This window comes from Tripterygium wilfordii, chromosome 4, assembly GCF_013401445.1.
Source record: "Tripterygium wilfordii isolate XIE 37 chromosome 4, ASM1340144v1, whole genome shotgun sequence".
Lineage (NCBI taxonomy): Eukaryota > Viridiplantae > Streptophyta > Magnoliopsida > Celastrales > Celastraceae > Tripterygium > Tripterygium wilfordii.
Window position 1 is genome coordinate 2,858,198 of NC_052235.1, and position 20,786 is coordinate 2,878,983.

At 35.3% G+C, this 20,786-nt stretch overlaps 1 protein-coding gene and 1 long non-coding RNA gene across 2 annotated transcripts; one reads left to right on the forward strand and one right to left on the reverse strand.

Moving 5' to 3' along the window:
* LOC119997676 (cytokinin dehydrogenase 3-like) lies at window positions 1–2,431 on the forward strand. Its single transcript, XM_038844838.1, has 5 exons — window positions 1–673; window positions 799–926; window positions 1,228–1,506; window positions 1,603–1,871; window positions 1,983–2,431. Exons 1-5 carry the CDS (start codon window positions 40–42, stop codon window positions 2,275–2,277), a joined length of 1,605 nt encoding a protein of 534 aa, XP_038700766.1. The 5' UTR covers window positions 1–39; the 3' UTR covers window positions 2,278–2,431.
* A 14,173-nt stretch (window positions 2,432–16,604) lies between these two features.
* LOC119997080 lies at window positions 16,605–20,052 on the reverse strand. Its single transcript, XR_005467957.1, has 5 exons — window positions 19,852–20,052; window positions 18,896–19,003; window positions 18,317–18,478; window positions 17,511–17,862; window positions 16,605–16,959 (listed from the first exon to the last, which is right to left on the reverse strand). It is a non-coding gene; the product is annotated as an uncharacterized LOC119997080 (long non-coding RNA).
* Window positions 20,053–20,786: the final 734 nt, after the last annotated feature.

Below are 20,786 nucleotides of genomic sequence, written 5' to 3' on the forward strand. Positions count from 1 at the left end.
TCTCTCTTTCCCTGTCTCTCTCCTAAACCATAGACAGAAATGGCAGAGAATTTCACAAGCAAAACATATTTGCTCATCTTGTTATACATCACCTGTTTGGTATCCATAATAAGGAAATCCAAGCCATGGTTAACTTTACTCCCAAATGAGCTCTTCACAAAATACCTTGACATCTCCAACAGGCTCCATGTTGATGCTGATTCAATAAACTTAGCCTCAACCGATTACGGCAACATAGTTCACCAAATTCCAGCGGCGGTTCTACGCCCATCTTCCGTACAAGACATCACCAGTCTCGTCAAATTCGCATACGATTCCTCGACGGTTCCCGTCACTATAGCCGCCAGGGGCCGTAGCCACTCCGTCCGCGGACAGGCCATGGCACGTGACGGGGTCGTGGTGGACATGATGGCTTTGAGAGAGAACAGAGATGAGAGTGGAGGAGTGTTTGTCTCCGGAAGTGCTGGTTCGGGGTTTTATGCAGACGTCGGAAGCGAGCAGCTATGGATCGATGTGTTGCACCAGACACTAAAACACGGTCTTGCACCGGTTTCATGGACCGATTATCTGTACCTTACAGTCGGTGGAACACTCTCTAATGCCGGAATCAGTGGCCAAACGTTCCGTTTTGGGCCTCAGATCAGCAATGTCAATGAGATGGATGTAATTACTGGTACGTTCGTGTACAATTAATATTAATTACTTATTTTTCTCTGTTCTGATCTCTAATTTTAGGGTTGATTGGGCTTATAAAAAAATTTATGTTTTATAATTAAATCATATTTATATATGTTACAGGAAAGGGAAAGTTGGTGACTTGCTCGGCAGATGCGAATCCGGAGCTGTTTTATGGTGTCCTTGGAGGTTTGGGTCAATTTGGCATTATCACCAGAGCACGAATTCCCTTGGAACCAGCACCAAACAGGGTAATTATATAAATAAATTCTCACACGCACATATATATAAATTCTCTTGTCACAGACTTAAACTAAAAACCTAGATAATATGGAGTTATGTTTTCACTATCGATTTAAAACATTTTAGACCCAAATGCACTTAATATTTTACTTATCAAAAAAATGGTCCGTATTATATGTCTTTTAAGTCTTTACATTAACTTTGCATCGAAAGTTCACATATATATATATATATATGTATGTATATGACAATTTAATTGATGCAGCTGCCTCTTCAAGTCAAATGACGACATTTTGATTGCGTTTATAGGTAAAGTGGGTGCGAATGCTTTACAGCGATTTCACAGCTTTCACAAAGGACCAAGAAAGTTTGATATCAATCAATGGAAGGAACCAAGAGAACGGCCTTCATTACCTGGAAGGTTCAATTCTATTACACAATCAAAATCATCCAAACAATTGGAGATCCTCCTTTTTTCCACCTTCCGATATCCCTAAAATCACGTCCCTCATGAAGGACCACCGCATTATCTACTATCTAGAGTTAGCCAAGTACTATGATGATGCTACCCAACACACCGTAGACAAGGTATATATATATTTACGTGCCCAAATTAAATTCAAACATTATATGGTCCTCTTAATTTATGTTTAAATATTGATATTTTTTTTTATCGTATTTTAGGAAGTGGAATTATTCCTTGATGGACTAAGCTTCATTCCGGGATTTATGTACAAGAGAGATGTGTCCTACGTGGAATTTCTTGATAGGGTTCGAAGTGGAGAGCTAAAGCTTCAGTCACAAGGGTTATGGGATGTTCCACATCCATGGTTAAATCTCTTTATACCCAAATCTCGTATCTCAGATTTCAATTCTGGTGTTTTCAATGACATTGTGACGAGACGAAACATCACTGTAGGACCTGTCCTTATTTATCCTATGAATCGAAACAAGTGAGTCAAACTACAGCTTATTTTACGACTTATAAGTTAATTAAAAGTTCGACATTATTGCGTTTCGTGTTATAATGAAACTAATTTGTGATTGTTAATAATTAATTGTAGATGGGACGATAGAATGTCGACAGTGATACCGGATGAAGATGTTTTTTACTGTGTAGGATTTTTGCATTCAAGTGGGAATGATGGTTGGGAGGAGTTTGATGAGCAAATCAAAGAGATAATGAAATTCTGTGATAATGCTGGCATTGGTGTTAAGCAGTATTTACCATACTACACAACTAAACAAGAGTGGATTAACCATTTTGGACCAAAATGGGCAACGTTTCAAGACAGGAAAGCCAAGTTTGATCCTAAAATGTTACTGTCCCCAGGACAAAGAATTTTTAACTCGTTTTAGCATCCAAGAGTTCTGTATATTTTAAGTTAATTAATCAGTAATTATTTCCCCTTTAAGTATAATAATAATGTAATTATTTATAATTCGTGACATTATGTTTTAAGGAAATGATTTTGTCGCGCTGTAGATGATCATAAGACACGCTGCATAAACAGATTGATTGGTGACCATTGTGATTGCAAGCAAAATAGGTAACCAGGAGACAAGAAAAGTGTCAGATATCATGTCTATTCTCTTGACTTTTTGTGATCAAATACATGCATGCATGCATTCTCATTTTCAAAATGTAATAATACTATATTATTTATTAACCTATTAGTAGGGGTGAGAAAAAAAAATCGGTTTCCGATCGATTTTAGATCGGACAACATCAAGTGTTTACGAGATATTTACATCTCCAGACCCTAACCCGATTTGGATTTCTGACGTATCGAATTGACCAAACACAGATTGGTTTAAATTCGAATAATAAACTAATCAGGATTAAGGTCAGGACAAGTAAATCGGTGTGTTTAGACCCGAACGAAATAGTTTTGTTTGGACCCTAAATATTTATGTTCAAACTTAGTTTAATCTGGGTAGGACAAATTCGATCATTCCAATCAGACATAATTTTGCCACCTCTACCTATTGCCATCGTCAAAGTGTATATTGGACACGTAAAAAGTTATCTGGTGAAATCAAGGTAAGAAAATCTTGGATGAAATCGAGGTAAGAAAATCTTGGACTGCAAACAAAACAAAATCAATCAAAGGTCTTCATTTGAAGCTTTTTTTTCAAAGATTTTGCGAGGATCGAATCAGGTCGTGTGAACAATCTGGTGGATGGAGACAAAAGCAACAAATTTGCTTGTTCAACGTCGGTAATAATACTGATGATGATGATGAATATTTCAGATTCCAATTCCAGTGGGCCTATTTTATATACGAACCAACCATGGTGTATCTGGGCCCTTGGATTGCGATATCAGTCAACTCTGGTCAATTTATTTGAAAAGAGTGTGTGTTCGGTTTTTTTCCTAGAATATTGAATCATTAGAATTATCTTTTGAGATTTTCTTTTTAGGTTTCGGAGAATTGCCATGGAAATATACATATATATATATATATATATATTTGTCGTATTGAATTTGACTTATTTCGTTTGTTGTAATTTCACACGAAAGAGACATGTCGGATTGATTTTTTCTTCATTCCAAGATTTAGTTTGTATTTTTTGTCCATATTTAGGGCTACATATATGTAAGTCGGTCAATTGATCATATTCCAGACCACGTTTGTTGTTTACATGACGCACAATACTTTGCATCATCATAACAAGGACATCTAACTATTCTGAGATTTTATTGGAAAGATGATTTTGGAAGAGTATAAATTTGAATTTCACATGTTTACTCGAATCCAAACGTTTCAAGGTTCAAATCGAGATTGAAATTTGAAAGTTGCGGATCGATCTGTTTTACCCACTAGTACTTGTATTCTTAGGGTGATGTGAATTCATATGACAAACCCTTAATCCCAAAAAATTTATGAACGGGTTGTTTTCTTTTAGTGTTGTGAATTTTGCTATAAACTCCCCTTCGCGGTGCATCAATAACCCTAAATCAAATAAATATTTACACAAGCACCAATAAAATCTTGGAATGAAATTTAGGAAAAAAAAAAAAAGGAGTCTGGCGTCCCTTTCTCGTTTAGATGTTTGTTTCATTTGAAATAGCAACCAAAAAAATCTCAAATATAATAATTATGATCCTAACCTAAAAGAAAATCTCAAAGATCCTTCTAATGACTAACCATTCAAGCGTAATCGATTGCGAATCCAAACAACAAATTGACCAAAGTTGACTAATCTTAACAGATGAAATCGCAATCCAATTGCCCACAATCATCAACGCTATATATATATATAGGCCCACAGGAATAGGGACATATGAACACAATCTGTGGGCGGGTTGGCTTCATTCTTCATCACGATGATTATCTTCAACACGTTCAACACGTAAAATTTTGTCTCCATCGATCAGCACACCACCTAAGTCAAATATATATATATATATATATATATATATATATATATATATATATATATATATTTATTTATTTATTTATTTATTTATTGTTCACACGATCGAGCTGCTTGGATCCTTGCAAAATGTTTGAACGAAACAACGCAAATGATTTTTATGAATTGTGAGTAATATTCATGTATTGATTTTATTCTAATCTGCATGAACTTATGGTGAGTTTATTAATATACTTTTAGACACCAAATTAACGTCCACCATAATCATTTTTCTCAGTTAAATATATACATATATATTGATAATACCAAAATTACCCCACCAATAAAAGTTGGACATGTGGCACATAAGTGATAGCTATGTCAAGACCAGTCAGCAACCGAAGTTCTTACTTCGGTATGACCAAGAAGAGGCCGAACTACAGGATTGAAGGCACTACTTCGGTTGTTCACCGAGGTAAGAAGTATGGACCACGTGATAAGAAGGTCATGATATACTTTCCTAGTACACTCCTTCCAACCAAGGTGGTTCGTCCCATCCAACTTAGGTAGTAAGGTTAAAATATACCTTACTATGGTCAGATCTACCAATGAAGAGGCTCAACAGGACACTAACTCTCAAGCATAGTCCTACTCCCCTTCAGAGAGGGATATGGAGGGAATTTGCCCTCCAAAAAACCTTCTAGCAAACCAATGAGAGAGAGTCTAACTCCTACTACAACTCAAACTGCTCAGACACATATAAAAAGAGGACCTCCATTCTCAGGTAAGAATTATTCTAACTCCTGCACTTAAATTTACTTACTGAGCAAGAGGTAGAGCTCCGAACAGTGAACCATCCTCTCAAGTTTAATACTGTACTGACTTGTGCAGGAAGGAAGGTAGCTGGCCAATCAAGAAGGAAGGACTTGGTCTGACTAACTGATTAGTCCAGTAGGGTCGGTCCTATTTTTGACGTCATCATATATATAAATTCTCAAGTACGGACGTATGCAATTTAATAACTTCCGCACTCCACTTTTTAAGCATTTTCAAAAGTGAAATAACAAATGTAACTCACTGTTTTGGGTCTCATATATTTCAAATTAATTGTGAGATTAAGGTGCGTAAGATAATATAATTTGCGGGTGTCCACCAAAAAGAGAATTCCTGGTAATAGGTATATATATACATCATCGAGAATTACCACATGAAACACAACTAAGCATGCATGCGCTGCTACATTCCAAAACAGTGATAGTTAGGTTTGGACTTTGGAGTACTTCTTACCTAACACAAATAAATGAAAGAAATTAAAGGGAAAGAAACTAAAAAGTTGTCATTTCATGACACACACACACACACACATTTATTATTGGCATTTGGCTTAGCTGGTTTGGTCGTGGAGAGTTTATTTGATGAAAGAGAATCAATCCTTCTAACATTGAAGGGTCTCCCTCCTAAAAGATAGTGGAAATCTTCATGGGATCCAGGCTTTGATTGCTAAAGCAGGTACACTAATCATGTATATTCGTACCTCCCCAATAAAATTAAGTGCATGAAAAGGGCTACGTAACAGTAGAAATTGTACTACTGTTTCCCATGAAAACTGCTCCACTAGAGATTTGAAGGATACATTTTAGATTTCCAAGTAGATGCTGTTTTGTCCTTATCCCAAAGATACCATGCTTATTGCTCAATCAATCACACATACATACATTAGTAGGAAAATGTCAAGGACATATATGGGACTCACGAATCTCGATCTGCACTTTGTTCCTTAATTTCAAGTTTAATAAATATTACATTCTCTGGTCATGTCAATTAGATTTGGTTTGTTATTTAGTGGCCCTCCTCAATCTGATCTGACCTACCATACATCATTCCTGCAAAAAAGGGAACGAGATTTTTATAGGAGTAGTATTCATGGAAAGATCACATTGCATGTGCAAGATAAAAAAAATAATGACGATATTGCCTTCCGAAAAAATAAATATCCCAACAACTGCATGAGATCCCAATTATCTCGATTATTGAGATGTATGTAAAATATTAATGTGCATGATTGGTATCCGTAACACTTTTGGAATGAGTTCGAGGCCACAAATACAATAACATAGTAATTCTTACCAACATAATGACTATTTTCGATCTATGTAAACATAAACACAAAGAGGTTAGTGAGGTGCAGAGACAAATCCACAGTTTGAGTGGGCCGTTAGCTGAAAAGATATATTGGAATTTGGGCTTCATATGTGGAGCAACTTAGCCCATAATAATAAAAACTGAATACCAGAGGCCCATTACAAAGCTGTGCCCCTGAAGGGCGCGGGCCCATGTAGCCCTCCGTCTCCTAGGCACCAAGCATAACCCGCCTCTCCCTTTCTTCACTCTCAATTCTCAAAGGCTCTTGGCACACTCTCTCTCATGGCTGGTCCAAGAATTTTGCTCTGCGGGGATGTCTTAGGCCGCCTCAACCAGCTCTTCAAGCGTGTCCAATCGGTCGCTCTCTACTTACACCTATACCTACATATATGCTTATACATGATACAAAAGCTAGGTTTATTTTCTCTACGATAGTGCTGTTTTGACTGAATCGAGTTTGATTCTCGTAAGGTTAACAAGTCAGCGGGTCCACTCGATGCGCTTCTTTGCGTTGGCCAGTTCTTCCCTGACTCGCCGGAGCTGCTTGAGGAGTTCATGGACTACATAGAAGGCCGCTCCCAAATTTCACTCCCAACCTATTTTATTGGCGACTATGGCATCGGAGCCCCAAGGTTCTGTCAGCCGCGTCAAAGAACTTGGCGCACTTAGATGCTGTTTTGTCCTTAGATACATTGCTTAATCAATCGTACATACATAGAATACTAGGAAAATCTCAAGGACATATACGGACTCACGAATCTTGATCTGCACTTTGTTCCTTAATTTCAAGCTCAATATTACATGCTCTGGTCATGTCAATTAGATTTTGTTTGTTATTTAGTGGTCCTCCTCAATCTGATCTGACCTACCATACATCACTCCTGCAAAAAAGGCAACTAGAAATTTTTTTCTAGTATTCATGGAAAGATCACATTGCATGTGCAAGATAAAAATTAATGATACGACTTCCGAGAAAGATAAACATCAATTATCTCAATTGCTGAGACGTATGCACAAATTTAATGTGCATGACCGGAATAACTGGAATCCTAGTTGCAGAGAATCCATAGCACTTCTGGAACGCGTTTGAGGCCACAAATACAATAACATAATAATTCTTACCATTAGCAGCGGCCATTGGTGAGAGTGTTGTTTGTGTTGCTTGTCTGTGAAAATAAAAAGCCTGACTAGAGTAGGGCGAGAGAAGCGGCGGAGTTATGAAGGGGTTTGTGCGTGTGGCTGATTACGAGAAGAATAATGCAAGCAATAGGAAGAGAGTCGTTAGGACAGTTGGACTACTCGGCTGCCCACTGTAGTCTCTAGTTCTACTACTCCCTCACACACACTCTCTCTCTCTCTGCTTATTTTGTTGGTTAAAGCAGAAAGCTGCTGCTCACTCACACTCGCAGGCAGGTTTTACGTTTGTCCACCGCACGGAAAACTTGAATGAATGATGAATCTTAGAACATACTGTGAGCTCGACAAAAGAGATTACTTCGAAAGGTAAAAAAGTCTAGAAAAAAGAAGAGAGATTAGCCAAAGCAACTTCTATGTACAGCCGTTACATCCTCATTGGTCCACAACGTGGATCATTTCAAAACTGGTTTTTTTTTCAATAAATATTTGGAACCCACAAGAATATGAAGATCCTGGCCAGAAATGAATCATAAAAGATGTCATGGAAAGCTGTTCAAACTAATCAAGTAGGAAAGAAATCCATCGCCAATCAAGTAGAGAATAAATGAAGACATGAAAATAAAACTAATAAAATTTGAGCACCTAAATCACCAAGAATTCTCCCGTTTGATTTGTAGAATGTGGGACCCAAAACAGTGAATTGTGAGCTGCACTTGTCATTTCATTTTTTAAAACACTTAAAAAGTGAAGTGCACAAATTATTAAGTTACGGACGTCCGCACATGAGAATATCTGCCTAAACCACAAACACCATCATGTTGAAACTATCATGCCAACAAAGATCATAAATAGAGGTCTCAATTGTTCATCATGTTGATTGATGAACATGAAAGACGGATTTGTTCATCATAAAGAAGGAAATCTCTCAAAACAGAGAGAAATTCAAAAAACCTCCCTTCCAACATACCCGAGCAATCGCAAAAAAGTATGACAATGTTATATCACACACACATGCATAACCAACAACGATCTACCACAAAAGTGGAAGCAATATTTTGCCAAGGCAAGCACAATTCAGCAAGCAAAGAAGAAAGAATGTCAGCATTAGCTAATGTCCAAATAACATGTCTTAACAATTTGGAGAACCAGAGAAACTCCTCCAAACCACTGGTCAGTGGTCACACAATTATGTTATTCAACAAACTTTCTTATATGCTGCTTATTAAAAAAACTCTCATGGTAGCCAAAGCTCTATGATCAAATTGGACATACATAGAAAAATGGGGTCTCCCTTGCGCATAAAAGCTGCCACAGATTTAAGTAATAAAACAGGTGCAGAGAAGACAGAGAAACAAGTTATTGAAATGTTGGATTAGTTCATTAACATTTTCAGATAAGCAAAACTTTGAATTGAAAACCATAGAACATTTCCAAATAAACAAACCATCTATCACTAAAGGGTAACAACATAAGGAAGACAATAAAGAAAGGATAAATTACTAATGTATTCGATAACGAAGTACATATTATCAGACATATGAACTTGTATGCTTGGTCATTCACCAACCTAATTTGTTGTCATCAGAAAACGGTAAGGTCTAGACGGGTAAGTTAAATAATAATATATTTTAGAAAGCATCAAGATTTAAGCCCTAAATGAAGACAATGCAAATCCACATAATAAAACAGAAAGACAAGAGGAAGAGGTGAGAGATGAGACTTAGAAAATAAGACCTTAACCGGCAATTGCTCAAAGAATATGAGATTAAGTCAACCTTTTACAGCAAGAGGTTGCAAGCTTGTCTCTTAAGTGATTGCAGATATGGGAGCATTATGACTACATGTAAGCCATAATACAGCGAAAATATGGCACTCAGCTGGTTTATACTATCGAAGGTAGAATAAACATCCACTGAAAGCTGAATGCACACCAGCTTACAAAGTGATGAGCACCATACAACCTTTGGGAATACAAGCTCAAATCGGGATTGGTATTTATATCTATTTCACACACACACACACATAACCTATTCTAGAAGCTTAAATATGGGAAACTCAACAAAATCAAATAGACATGAAACCATTCATTTGTAATTTTTATGCAAATCTTAGGTCCATTTAATTTAAATTTTTTTTCAGAAAACATCTTTTTTCCTTTCGAGTAGTTTTCTAAAATGATAACCAAAATTGTTCCTCCTCAGTTTGAAATCGAAAATTTTGTTTTGACACCGAACCGAAAACCCAAAATTTTGCTTTAGCTACTCTCGACACTTCTTACAACTATTTCTTAGATTAACGACACTAATAACATCAGCACCCTCAAAAACATCGCAGATAGTAAAGGTTTAAGATAACAAATAGAATAAGTTTTCATTTTTAGCATAATTTTCTATCCCTTGTTATATAAACGAAGACAAGAAAATAAACAAAAAAAAAAAAATTGAGAGCCTAAACCACAAACACATAATCTTGAAACTACTAATGCCACCGTTGGCATCATCCCCTGCAAAGATCATAAATGCAGGTTTCAATTGTTCATCATGTTGATTTATGAACATTAAAGACAGATTTTTTTTATCATAAATATAACAAACATATTATCAAAGAAGGAAATATCTCAAAGCAAAAATAGAAATTCAAAAAAAACCTCCCTTTCAAGAAACCCGAGTAATCCCCCACAAAGTAAATGACAATGTTACATCACATACACATGTATAACCAACAACAATCTACCACAAAAGTCGAAACAATGCTAAGGCATGCACATTCAGCAAGTACAAAAGAAAGAATGTCATCATTAGCTTAGCCAATGTCAAATGTCCAAATAACATGTTCCTACATTAACACCTCATTTCGTAACAGAAACAACAACAAAAATAAAGGTGGTTTTATATGTTGTTGATAGCCGAGAAAGAAAAAAGAATTGAGGGGTTCAAAGATGCAGGTGAGATAAGAAGATGTAAAAGACTTGCACTTAGCAGATATTTTATGTACTACCATTGGTTGTATTTCTAAATCCTCTCAATCAGATCTTAATTTAGGAGCAACTCGAAAAATTTAGCTTTAGTTTCTCAATAACTAAAAATGACAAGAAGAGTAAACATGAGTGGCCTTTAGTTGTATATATATTCAACAGAGGAATTCTAGTTTCTACTTTCTTAATTTCTCACAGCAAAAATAGTAGCCAAAGCAAAAGAGAAATGTATGCATACCCTACATGCCGAGTCTGATCCCATTAAAATCATAAAGAATCTTTTGCTTTTGTGTGCAGTAGAATCATTATGCCTACTTGATTTTCCAATAAATACTTCTTACTGTCATCCTCTGCAACAGTGAAAATGACAAAGCCATCCGATAAGTCCTTCCTGCTATAGTTCATATCGGAAAACCCTAATTTTCACACTAACAAAGTAAATCCATTAGCTGTAGGAGTTGGATAACTCAAATTGTTGCGCTTAAAAGCTGCCATAGATTTAAGTAATAAAACAGGTGCAGAGATGACAGGGAAACAAGTTAATGAACTCTTAGAAGCATTTTCAAGTAGTACATACTATACTGATCCAACATTCCATGGAACATTTCCAGTTAAGCAGACCTTTGCATGGCAAAGCATAGAACATATCCAAATAAGCAAACCATCAACCACTAAATAGTAACAATATAAGGAAGACAATAAAGAAAGGATAAATTACTAATGTATTCGATAACGAAGTACAGATTATCAGACATATTACTATGTGTACTCGGTCATTCATCAACCTATTTGCTGTCATCAGAAAATGGTAAGGTATGTACACGATACGTACAGGTAGGTTGAATAATAATAAATTTAAAAAAGCATCAAGTTATAAACCTTCCTTTCAAGATATCCGAGTAATACCCCAAAAAGTAAATGACAATGTTACATCACACACACAAGCATAACCAGCAACAATCTACCACAAAAGTCGAAACAATGCTAAGGCATGCACATTCAGAAAGTACAAAAGAAAGAACGTCATCATTAGGTTAGCCAATGTCAAATGTCCAAATAACGTCCCTAAATTAACATCTCATTTTGTAACAGAGACGGCAAAAAAAATGAATAAGGGGTTCAAAGATGCAGGTGAGATAAGATATAAAAGACTTGCACTTAGCAGATATTTTATGTACTATTTTTTTTTTGGTAAGTGATATTTTATGTACTAACATTGGTTGTATTTCTAATCCTCATCAATCAGATCTTAATTTAGGAGCGACTCGAAATTTTTTTTCTTTAGTTTCACAATAACTAAAAATGACCAGAAAAGTAAACACGTGGCCTTTAGTTGTATGTATTCGCCAGAGGAATTATAGTTTCTAAGTAGCCAAAACAAGAAAGAAATGTAAGCATACCTTACATGCTGAGTCTGATCCCATTAAAATCACAAAGAAGCCTTTGCTTTTGTGTGCAGTGAAATCATTATGCCTACCTGTTTTTCCAATAAATACTTCTTACCGTCACCCTCTGCAACAGTGAAAATGACAAAGCCATCTGATAAGTCCTTCCTGCTATAGTTCATACTGGAAAACCCTAATTTTCAACGCTAACCAAATAACCAATCCATTAGCTGTAGCCTGTAGGAGTCAGATAACTCGAGTTGTACATACATAGAAAAACAGGGTCTCCCGTGCGCATAAAAGCTGCCACAGAATTAAGTTTTCAGATTTGCATGGAAAACCATAGAACATTTTCAGATAAGCAAACCATCTATCACTAACAACATAAGGAAGGGAAGACAATATAGAAAGGATAAATTACTAATTATTAATGTATTCGATTACAAAGTGCAGATTATCAGACATATTAACTTGTATACTTGGTCATTCATCAACCTAATTTGCTGTCATCAGAAAACGGTAAGGTCCAGACAGGTAGGTTAAATAATAATATATTCTAGAAAGCATCAAGATATAAGCCCTAAAAGAAGACAATGCAAATCCACATAATAAGACAGAAAGACAAGAGGACGAGATGAGAGATGATATTGACTTAGAAAATAAGACCTTAACCGGCAATTGCTCACAGAATATGAGAATATGTCAACCTTTTACTGCAACAGGTTGCAAGCTTCTCTCTTAAGTGATTGCATAATACAGCGAAAATATGGCATTCAGCCGGTTTATATCATCAAAGGTAGAATAAACATCCAATGAAAGCTGAATGCACTCCAGCTTCACAGGTTCATATCCAATGACAATGTGATGAGCACCATACAACCTTGGGAATACAAGCTCAAAATTGGGATTGGCATTTATCTGTCCCTCTCTCTCTCACACACACACATTACCTATTCTAGAAGTTTAAATATTGGAAAGGCTTATCAGGTCATTGGGCTTATATAGCAATGGGCCCATTCTGGCTCCAGTTTGTAATCTTCTGGGTTTTGGTTGTCTCAGGCAAGGCCTAATAGTGGTCCTTTATACTAGTTTTTTTCCTCTTCAAAAAAGGCGCGAAACTCAACAAAATCAAATAGACTCGAAACCATTCATTTGTAATTTTTATGCAAATCTTAGGTCCATTTAATTTTAATTTTTTTTTTTCAAGAAAACATACTTTTTCTGTTTGATTAGTTTTCTAAAATGATAACCAAAATTGTTTCTCCTTTCAGTTTGAAATCGAAAATTTTGTTTTGACACCTAATCAAAAACAGAAAATTTTGCTTTAGCTACACTCAACACTTTTTACAACTATTTCTTAGATTAACAACATTAATAACATCAGCACCCTCAAAAACATGGCAGATAGTGAAGGTTTGAGAGAACAATTCGAAAGGGTAAAGAAAGTCCAGGGAAAAAAAAGACTAGTGGTCACTAGCTTCTACTGTGTACAACCGTTAAAAAAGCCTCATCTTATTACTAAACAAATAGATCGTCATGGTTCCATAACATGGATTATTTCAAAAATGGTTTTCTTATAAATATTTGTATTAACCCACAAGAATATTATCATCCTTACCAGAAATGAATAATAAAATCAAGTAAGAAGAAATCCACCGCCAATCAAGTAGAATACGTTTTTATTTTTAGCATAATTTTCTATCCATTCTAATATGAACGAAGACATGAAACTACTAATGCCACTGTTGGCATCATCCCCTGCAAAGATCATAAATACAGGTTTCAATTGTTCATCATGTTGATTGATGAACATTAAAGACAGATTTTTTTTATCATAAATATAACAAGCATATCATCAAAGAAGGAAATATCTCAAAAGCAAATATAGAAATTCAAAAAAAAACCTCCCTTTCAAGATACCCGAGTAATCCCCCAAAAAGTAAATGACAATGTTACATCAAACACAAATCCATAACCAACAACAATCTACCACAGAAGCCGAAACAATGCTAAGCCGTGCACATTCAGCAAGTACAAAAGAAAGAATGTCGTCATTAGCTTAGCCAATGTCGAATGTCGAAATAACATGTCCCCAAGTTAACACCTCATTTTGTAACAGAGAACAAAAAAAATAAAGGCGGTTTTTATATGTTGATGATGGCCGAGAAAAAAAAAAAAGGGGTTCAAAGATGCATCTGAGATAAGATGTAAAAGAATTGCACTTGGCAGATATTTTTTTATGTACTACCATTGGGTTGTATTACTAAATCCTCATCACTCAGATCTTAATTTAGGAGCAACATGAAAAATTTTAGCTTTAGTTTCACAATAACTAAAAATGACAAGAAGAGTAAACACGTGACCTTTAGTTGTATATATTCACCAGAGGAATTATAGTTTCTACTTTTTTAATTTCTGAGAGCAAAAATAGTAGCCAAAACAAGAGAGAAATGCAAGCATACCTTACATGCTGAGTCTGATCCCAATAAAATCATAAAGAAGCCTTTGCTTTTTGTGTGCAGTGAAATCCTTATGCCTACTTGTTTTTCCAATAAATACTTCTTAGTTCTTACCGTCATTCTTTGCAACAGGGAAAATGGCAAAGCCATCTGATAAGTTCTTCCTGCTATAGTTCATACTGAAAAACCCCAATTTTTAACGCTAACCAAGCAACCAACCCATTAGCTGTAGGAGTCGGAAAACTCATTGTACATACGGGGTCTCCCTTGCGCATAAAAGCTGCCACAGATTTAAGTAATAAAACAGGTGCAGAGAAGACAGAAACAAGATAATGAACTCTTAGAAGCATTTCAAGTAGTACATACTATACCGATCCAACATTCCATAGAACATTTCCAGTTAACCAAACATTTGCATGGCAAACCATAGAACATTTCCATATAAGCAAACCATCTATCACTAAATAGTAACAAATTAACAACATAACGAAGACAATAATTTAAGGATAAATTATTAACGTATTCGGTAACAAAGTGCAGATTATCAGACATATTAACTTGTTTACTCGGTCATTCATCAACCCAATTTGCTGTTATCAGAAAACCGTAAGGTCCAGCCGGACAGGTAGGTTTAATAATAATAAATTTTAGAAAGCATCAAGATATAAGCCTTAAAAGAAGACAATGCAAATCCACATAATAAGACAGAAAGACAGAGGAAGCGATGGGACTTAAAGAATAAGACCATAACCAGCAATTGTTCATGAGAATATGAGAATAAGTCAACCTTTTACTGCAAGAGGTTGCAAGCTTCTCTCTTAAGTGATTGCAGCGAAAATATGGCACTCAGCCGGTTTATACTATCCAGGGACAAGGGTAGAATAATAATCCACTGAAAGCTGAATGCACACTAGCTTCATGGGTTCATATCCAATGACAATGTGATGAGCACCATAAAACCTTTGGGAATACGAGCTCAAAATTAGGATTGGCATTTATCTCTCTCACTCACAAACACAGATTACCTATAGACTATAGAAGCTTAAATATATATTTTTAATCATTTCGCTAAAAAAATCAACCATACATACAAGGAATCTTTGCACACCCATTTCAAAACTGGTACGCTTGTTGAAAATACTAAAAAATAGATTATTAACGTAACTATATTTGAATATTTAAAAAATTTAAGTCAAAACAACAGTTTTCACATAGAATATTGTGTGTATATACCACAAAAATCACTAACTCTGACTTTTCTACCCAAATAGACAAGTAACATTGAAGGTCTGTATTGCAGCACTATTACATTGGAACTGCATACAAGTTCCAGTTATCATGCAAGTTCCGGGATCTTATAATTTTCATGCAAACATATACCTTAAAATGATCATTCGCAGATTGTAACTCGCCTAGTAAACAAAAAATTTCGCAAGTACGTCAGCTGCCTGCAAGATTACATCATACACAGCCATGAAAGTCGATATGAATTACAGATATTCCCTGATAAACTAGTATACCTATAGTATTTCTCTGCCTGGCAAAGAAAAGCACCTCAAAATATTCTAACAGAAATGCACGGACCATTCAAAACCGAAACTGTCTAGTCATGGATGGAGTTATTTTTTGGAAGAGAACAAAAGGTTGAAGAGGTTGAAACTCACTTCAGCAATGCCCTTCATCTACTCTCTCTAGATGAAAATCACACGTAAATTGACATAATTTACTTTTATTTTTAAGTTACTATACGATAGAGTATAGACCTGCTCGTGCTAGATGCCTAAAGCATGACACACTAATCGAAAATGCAAAGATGGAAAAAACTTGAACTTCTAACCTTCTAATGTATTTCCAAGGTTTTTTTGATGCTGCACATGAAGTTTCAAAATAACGATGAGAACCACACTTCGAGCAATATCTAGGATCAATACAAAGGAAGTTATTGCTCAAGTCAGGACCAAACAGTGCCCTTCATTGATATCAAAATCTTTGGATCCACCAACCTGCAAAACAAGAAGCGAGGGGAGGGAAGTTAAAAGTGGAACTTACAACAAGCACTGTAACAGTTAAGAGTTTAGACATGATACCATTTGGTGTTACATTTGAAGAGGCGTACCCTGTTTTGCTCAACTCAATGTTACTTCTAACACTTATGCCGAGATAAGTGAATGGTTAACCATTGACCCAAGAAAAATCAATTCAATTGAAAAAAAAATCTTGCAACTTTGGTTGTAAAGTAAATTCTCAGTCACATCATGTTTATGATACAGGAAATATGATACCTACAAATGCGCATCCCAGCATCTTTCACTGTCAACTTTCCGAAAATTCTTCAGTTTCCACAGTGAGCGCACAAAAGAGTTAAAGAAACAACAAGGACAATAAGAAAAAACAAAGATGAAAGAGAAGTCTAAAGGGAAATTTTTTGGATATTACAAAGAAAAAACCTGTCCAACGAGCTAGTTAAAGCACCTAAATTAGATGGATGTTTTCTAAGTTCACCCGCCAGACCATAACTATCCACAGATTTCATGCGAACAACTGCCATAGAATTCACTCTGATTTGAGAAATAATTATGATAACCTGCAATATATATACAATAAGGAATAATGAGACCATATCAAAATTTCAAAAGATACATAGCTAGAAAGTATGGAATTATATTTAGCAGGATATTAATACCAATTTGAGTAATGCATATGAAGTGAACGTGAATGGAATATCAAAACAAAACATGCACATATATTTTATCAGAATATTTAATCACCTATATGCAGATATCAAAATTAAATTTTCCAATTAAAGAATAACTTCATAATTAAAACAGAGCAACATAAGTGAAACCCTAGCTGATTTACATATACCACCCAAGAATTGAGCTACAAGGGCTCCAAGGTCTGCCGCTCAAGTTTTAAGATAGCTTGAAAGACCTACGTAGCATGTTTATTATGTATGTTTGTATCAGTTCATGTATGACTGCACATGCATGCATGCATGCATATAGCACATAACAGCGCCCAACACACAGCACACACAGAAGACAGATCATCAGTGATATGGAGAGTGGAGACCCCATTAATCGGAAAATATTAGATTAATAATGAGATACAAAGAATTTCCAAGAGATTACAGACCTCAACATAACCTGCTCCTTGCAATGTAGACTTCACTAGTATACGAGCAACCAAAACTATATCAGATGGTAACACCGTAGGCCAGTTCACTCCTCTACATTCATGTCTATGCTCAAGAAAGCATTCCACATATGGGTCTGAATCACTGCATAAAGTAATCTCAAATATAGTCTTCAATCCCTTCAACATCATCTGAATCGCTTTTGCATCTGCCAAGGTCCTTCATTAGCTTGTTCTTAGCAACGCTGAGAGCAGCATAATCCAATTGAACATGATGCACATGGCACTATATCTCCAAGTAGCTCATTGAGGCAGTAATGGAAATGAGTTTCTTATTATCCTTGGATAATATCTGAAATTTACAAAGCCTAATTTAAATCATATTTCCTTATCTACAAAAACATGGGGACAGTAATATTATCTGAAATTTTTTGTGCAAGTTGGAGCTTAGCTACTACAGAATGTCATATATGTATATAAACAAAGAATAAGAGACCTCTCTGAAATTATAACATTTAAAAGTAAAAGCTTGAACTTCTTACCCTAAAACATTATGCAAACCATGTATGAACATCAAAAAAACTTCAAGCAACTGAATAAGTAAAGATATAAGAGATAACTGAAATTCACAAAAAATGGACGAAGGAGAGGCAAGTATAAATCTTAGCTGAAAAGAACTAGAGAAGAATACTCAAAGCAAGAACCAGCAACAAAGAAAGACAAATTGTTAGAAAGTTACTTGATCATAAACCACGGATATAAAAATATTGTAAAATCTGAAAAGCAAAGGTGCACAAGAATCATACCAAATTGACACCCAAAGGATTGACATGCTACACAGGAGCTTCATATGTTGACTCCGTCAATTAAATCCCCATGTTTAATCAGCAAAAAAATGTGGCCCAAAAAATTTCATGCAAAAGATTGATATCAGAGAGAGGTTTCTGACTCATCTTGTACACTGGAAGCTAGCAGATAAATACAAAAATCAGTTTTGAGACCGTTATAGCAAATAAAATATTATTGGAAGAAAGGGCAAAAAAAAAAAAAAAGAGTAAAAAGGAAAACAAGTAAACACAAAAAAAAAAAGAAGATCCCCAAAAAGGAACATTTTGAAACCTGAATGCACAAGAACTCTGAGGAATTAACAAAAATATATTTAAACTTCTTATAAGAGTAATTAGCAATAACGCATACGTATACTTATAAAGCAATACCTACTTGGACTAATAACATGATGATTGAAACCAAAAATGTAATGCAAACTAGGACTGAAGTCAGATCAGTATGAGAGTTTATAAACGTCATAGAAAACTTGATGCAAATTGACCATCAGATTAGCAAGAGAGTTCAAATGTTGTAAGAAAGTCCATGACAGTTCATACCATGGCATATGGTTGTTCCTTATGGACCAAAAACTTGAGGAATTTCACAATATGAAACCGCACCCCCTTTATCAAGTGTTGCAACACACTTTACTCTCATTTGGCATGCTGTCGTATATGATGAGCACCAACACAATATTCAAGAAATTCAATAATTAGTCTCCACCTGATAAATTTATATCCCACGAAATCGTAATTAAATAAAATAAAGTACCGATAGGGTTGCACGTGTGAATCAGGCTCTCAAATTGTATGAAATTTTGTGAGCCAGTGGCATTGGATGTAATGTCAAAAAATTTAAATTCTGAGCAACAAAACTTGAAAAGAATTTTAAAAAAAATAGTAAATGTAAAAAATACTTTCCAAAAAATTAATGCAAATACGCAGAAGATCAGTTAGCAAAATACATAATCATATTATGGCAATGAGAACTACCGATAAAAAAGGGGCAGTACCAAATCAAGCGCAGAAATCATGTCTAGAAGTTAAAAAGCATAATCAAGTGTTATACTAAAGAATTAGAAGTTTGACATTTCTCACAAATCATAATTCAGTCTTTACTAGTACTTAGTACTTACTATATTGAGGACGTTATGAGCACCTTTAACCACAACTTAAATAAAACCAGAGGGAGTAGCAACAGTGAACTAAAAATGTTAGAACACTCAAAGTGTACAGAGAGAACTATTTTCTGATTCTTTTGAAAATTTTGAAGCTGAAAAGATTTGAAGTTTTGAACTCTTCAAAAAACAAAGGAAAACTATGATTGTCCATCATTATAAAAGATGACAAGTAAAAAGTAACCTAAAGAGGATATATTAGCAAATTGACTAAGCAACATCTCCCTATCTTGATAAAAAAAAATCAGAGACAGGAAAAGTTCACATCATAAACCCCAAATGCAACAAAAAGGATAATTTTTTCGGATAGAACTAAATGCTAAACAACTCTCTTACCAAGAAATATCAAGTTGTCATCATGTACAACTGTTTTATTACTCATTTTTGGGCATTTGTGAACAATTTCTTGCAGTCACTTTCTATATGTCTTTATCCCCCCTGCCGAGACCTCTGTCCTTAACAATGTTCAAGTCATGTACAGCATCTTTGCGGTTCCTCAAAGAAACATTTGTCTTACCTCTCCCCTATACCAAGCCTGCAAAAAGAAACTTCTTGTGAATAAGAACTTGATTGATAGAACCATCAAAACAATAACCGCAAAAAAAAATGCGGAAATAGAAAGATGAGAATGAAGCATCACATAATAAAGGAATAAGGAGGCATCAAGGAACCATGAAAAGAGAGAGTATTAAAACCACTTATAAGCCATTGTACTTATCTATATGAAGGAACCATGGAAAGCCAAGATTTAGAAACATGGCTGATATATAACCAAAGTCAGCCAAAGCTTAATTGGCCCTCACATGGGCAGTGGACGAGGATTTACTAGTATATTTAACAACAGAATCGCCTTACACAGAGTGGGTGAAACTGTCTACCCAATACAAGAAAGAGAATGAGACAGAAGAGATTCACACCAAAAAACAAACAAAATAGACCACCACAGCAATCATTACACCCGCACCTCTTGCGTTTACCTGAAAATCATTTGTCAGCCCCCTAATAACATCAAATAATATTATATAACTCAACTGAATCAAAGAAGCCCAACTCATGTGCAAAGTTGCAACCAGATTTCTGCCCATGTTTATCAACGTCTATTGGTGCAAGGCACATTACCTATTATTATGATGTGGAGAAAGGGTAAAAAATCAGTCATATTCTGCTTGTAAGAATGCAACAAAAATGGCGTCCTTAAGTAAGTGTTGAGAATTGAGTTCATAATAACTGGGTAGTACAAAATAATTTGAGAAGTGAAGAGGAAGTGGAAG

Bases quoted from the DNA above. Each gene is read 5' to 3' on its own strand.
- LOC119997676 (XM_038844838.1), top strand. From the start codon at position 40: ATGGCAGAGAATTTCACAAGCAAAACATATTTGCTCATCTTGTTATAC. The intron at 674-798 runs GTACGTTCGTGT...TATATGTTACAG, and splicing joins TGAGATGGATGTAATTACTG to GAAAGGGAAAGTTGGTGACT. The intron at 1,872-1,982 runs GTGAGTCAAACT...AATTAATTGTAG, and splicing joins TATCCTATGAATCGAAACAA to ATGGGACGATAGAATGTCGA.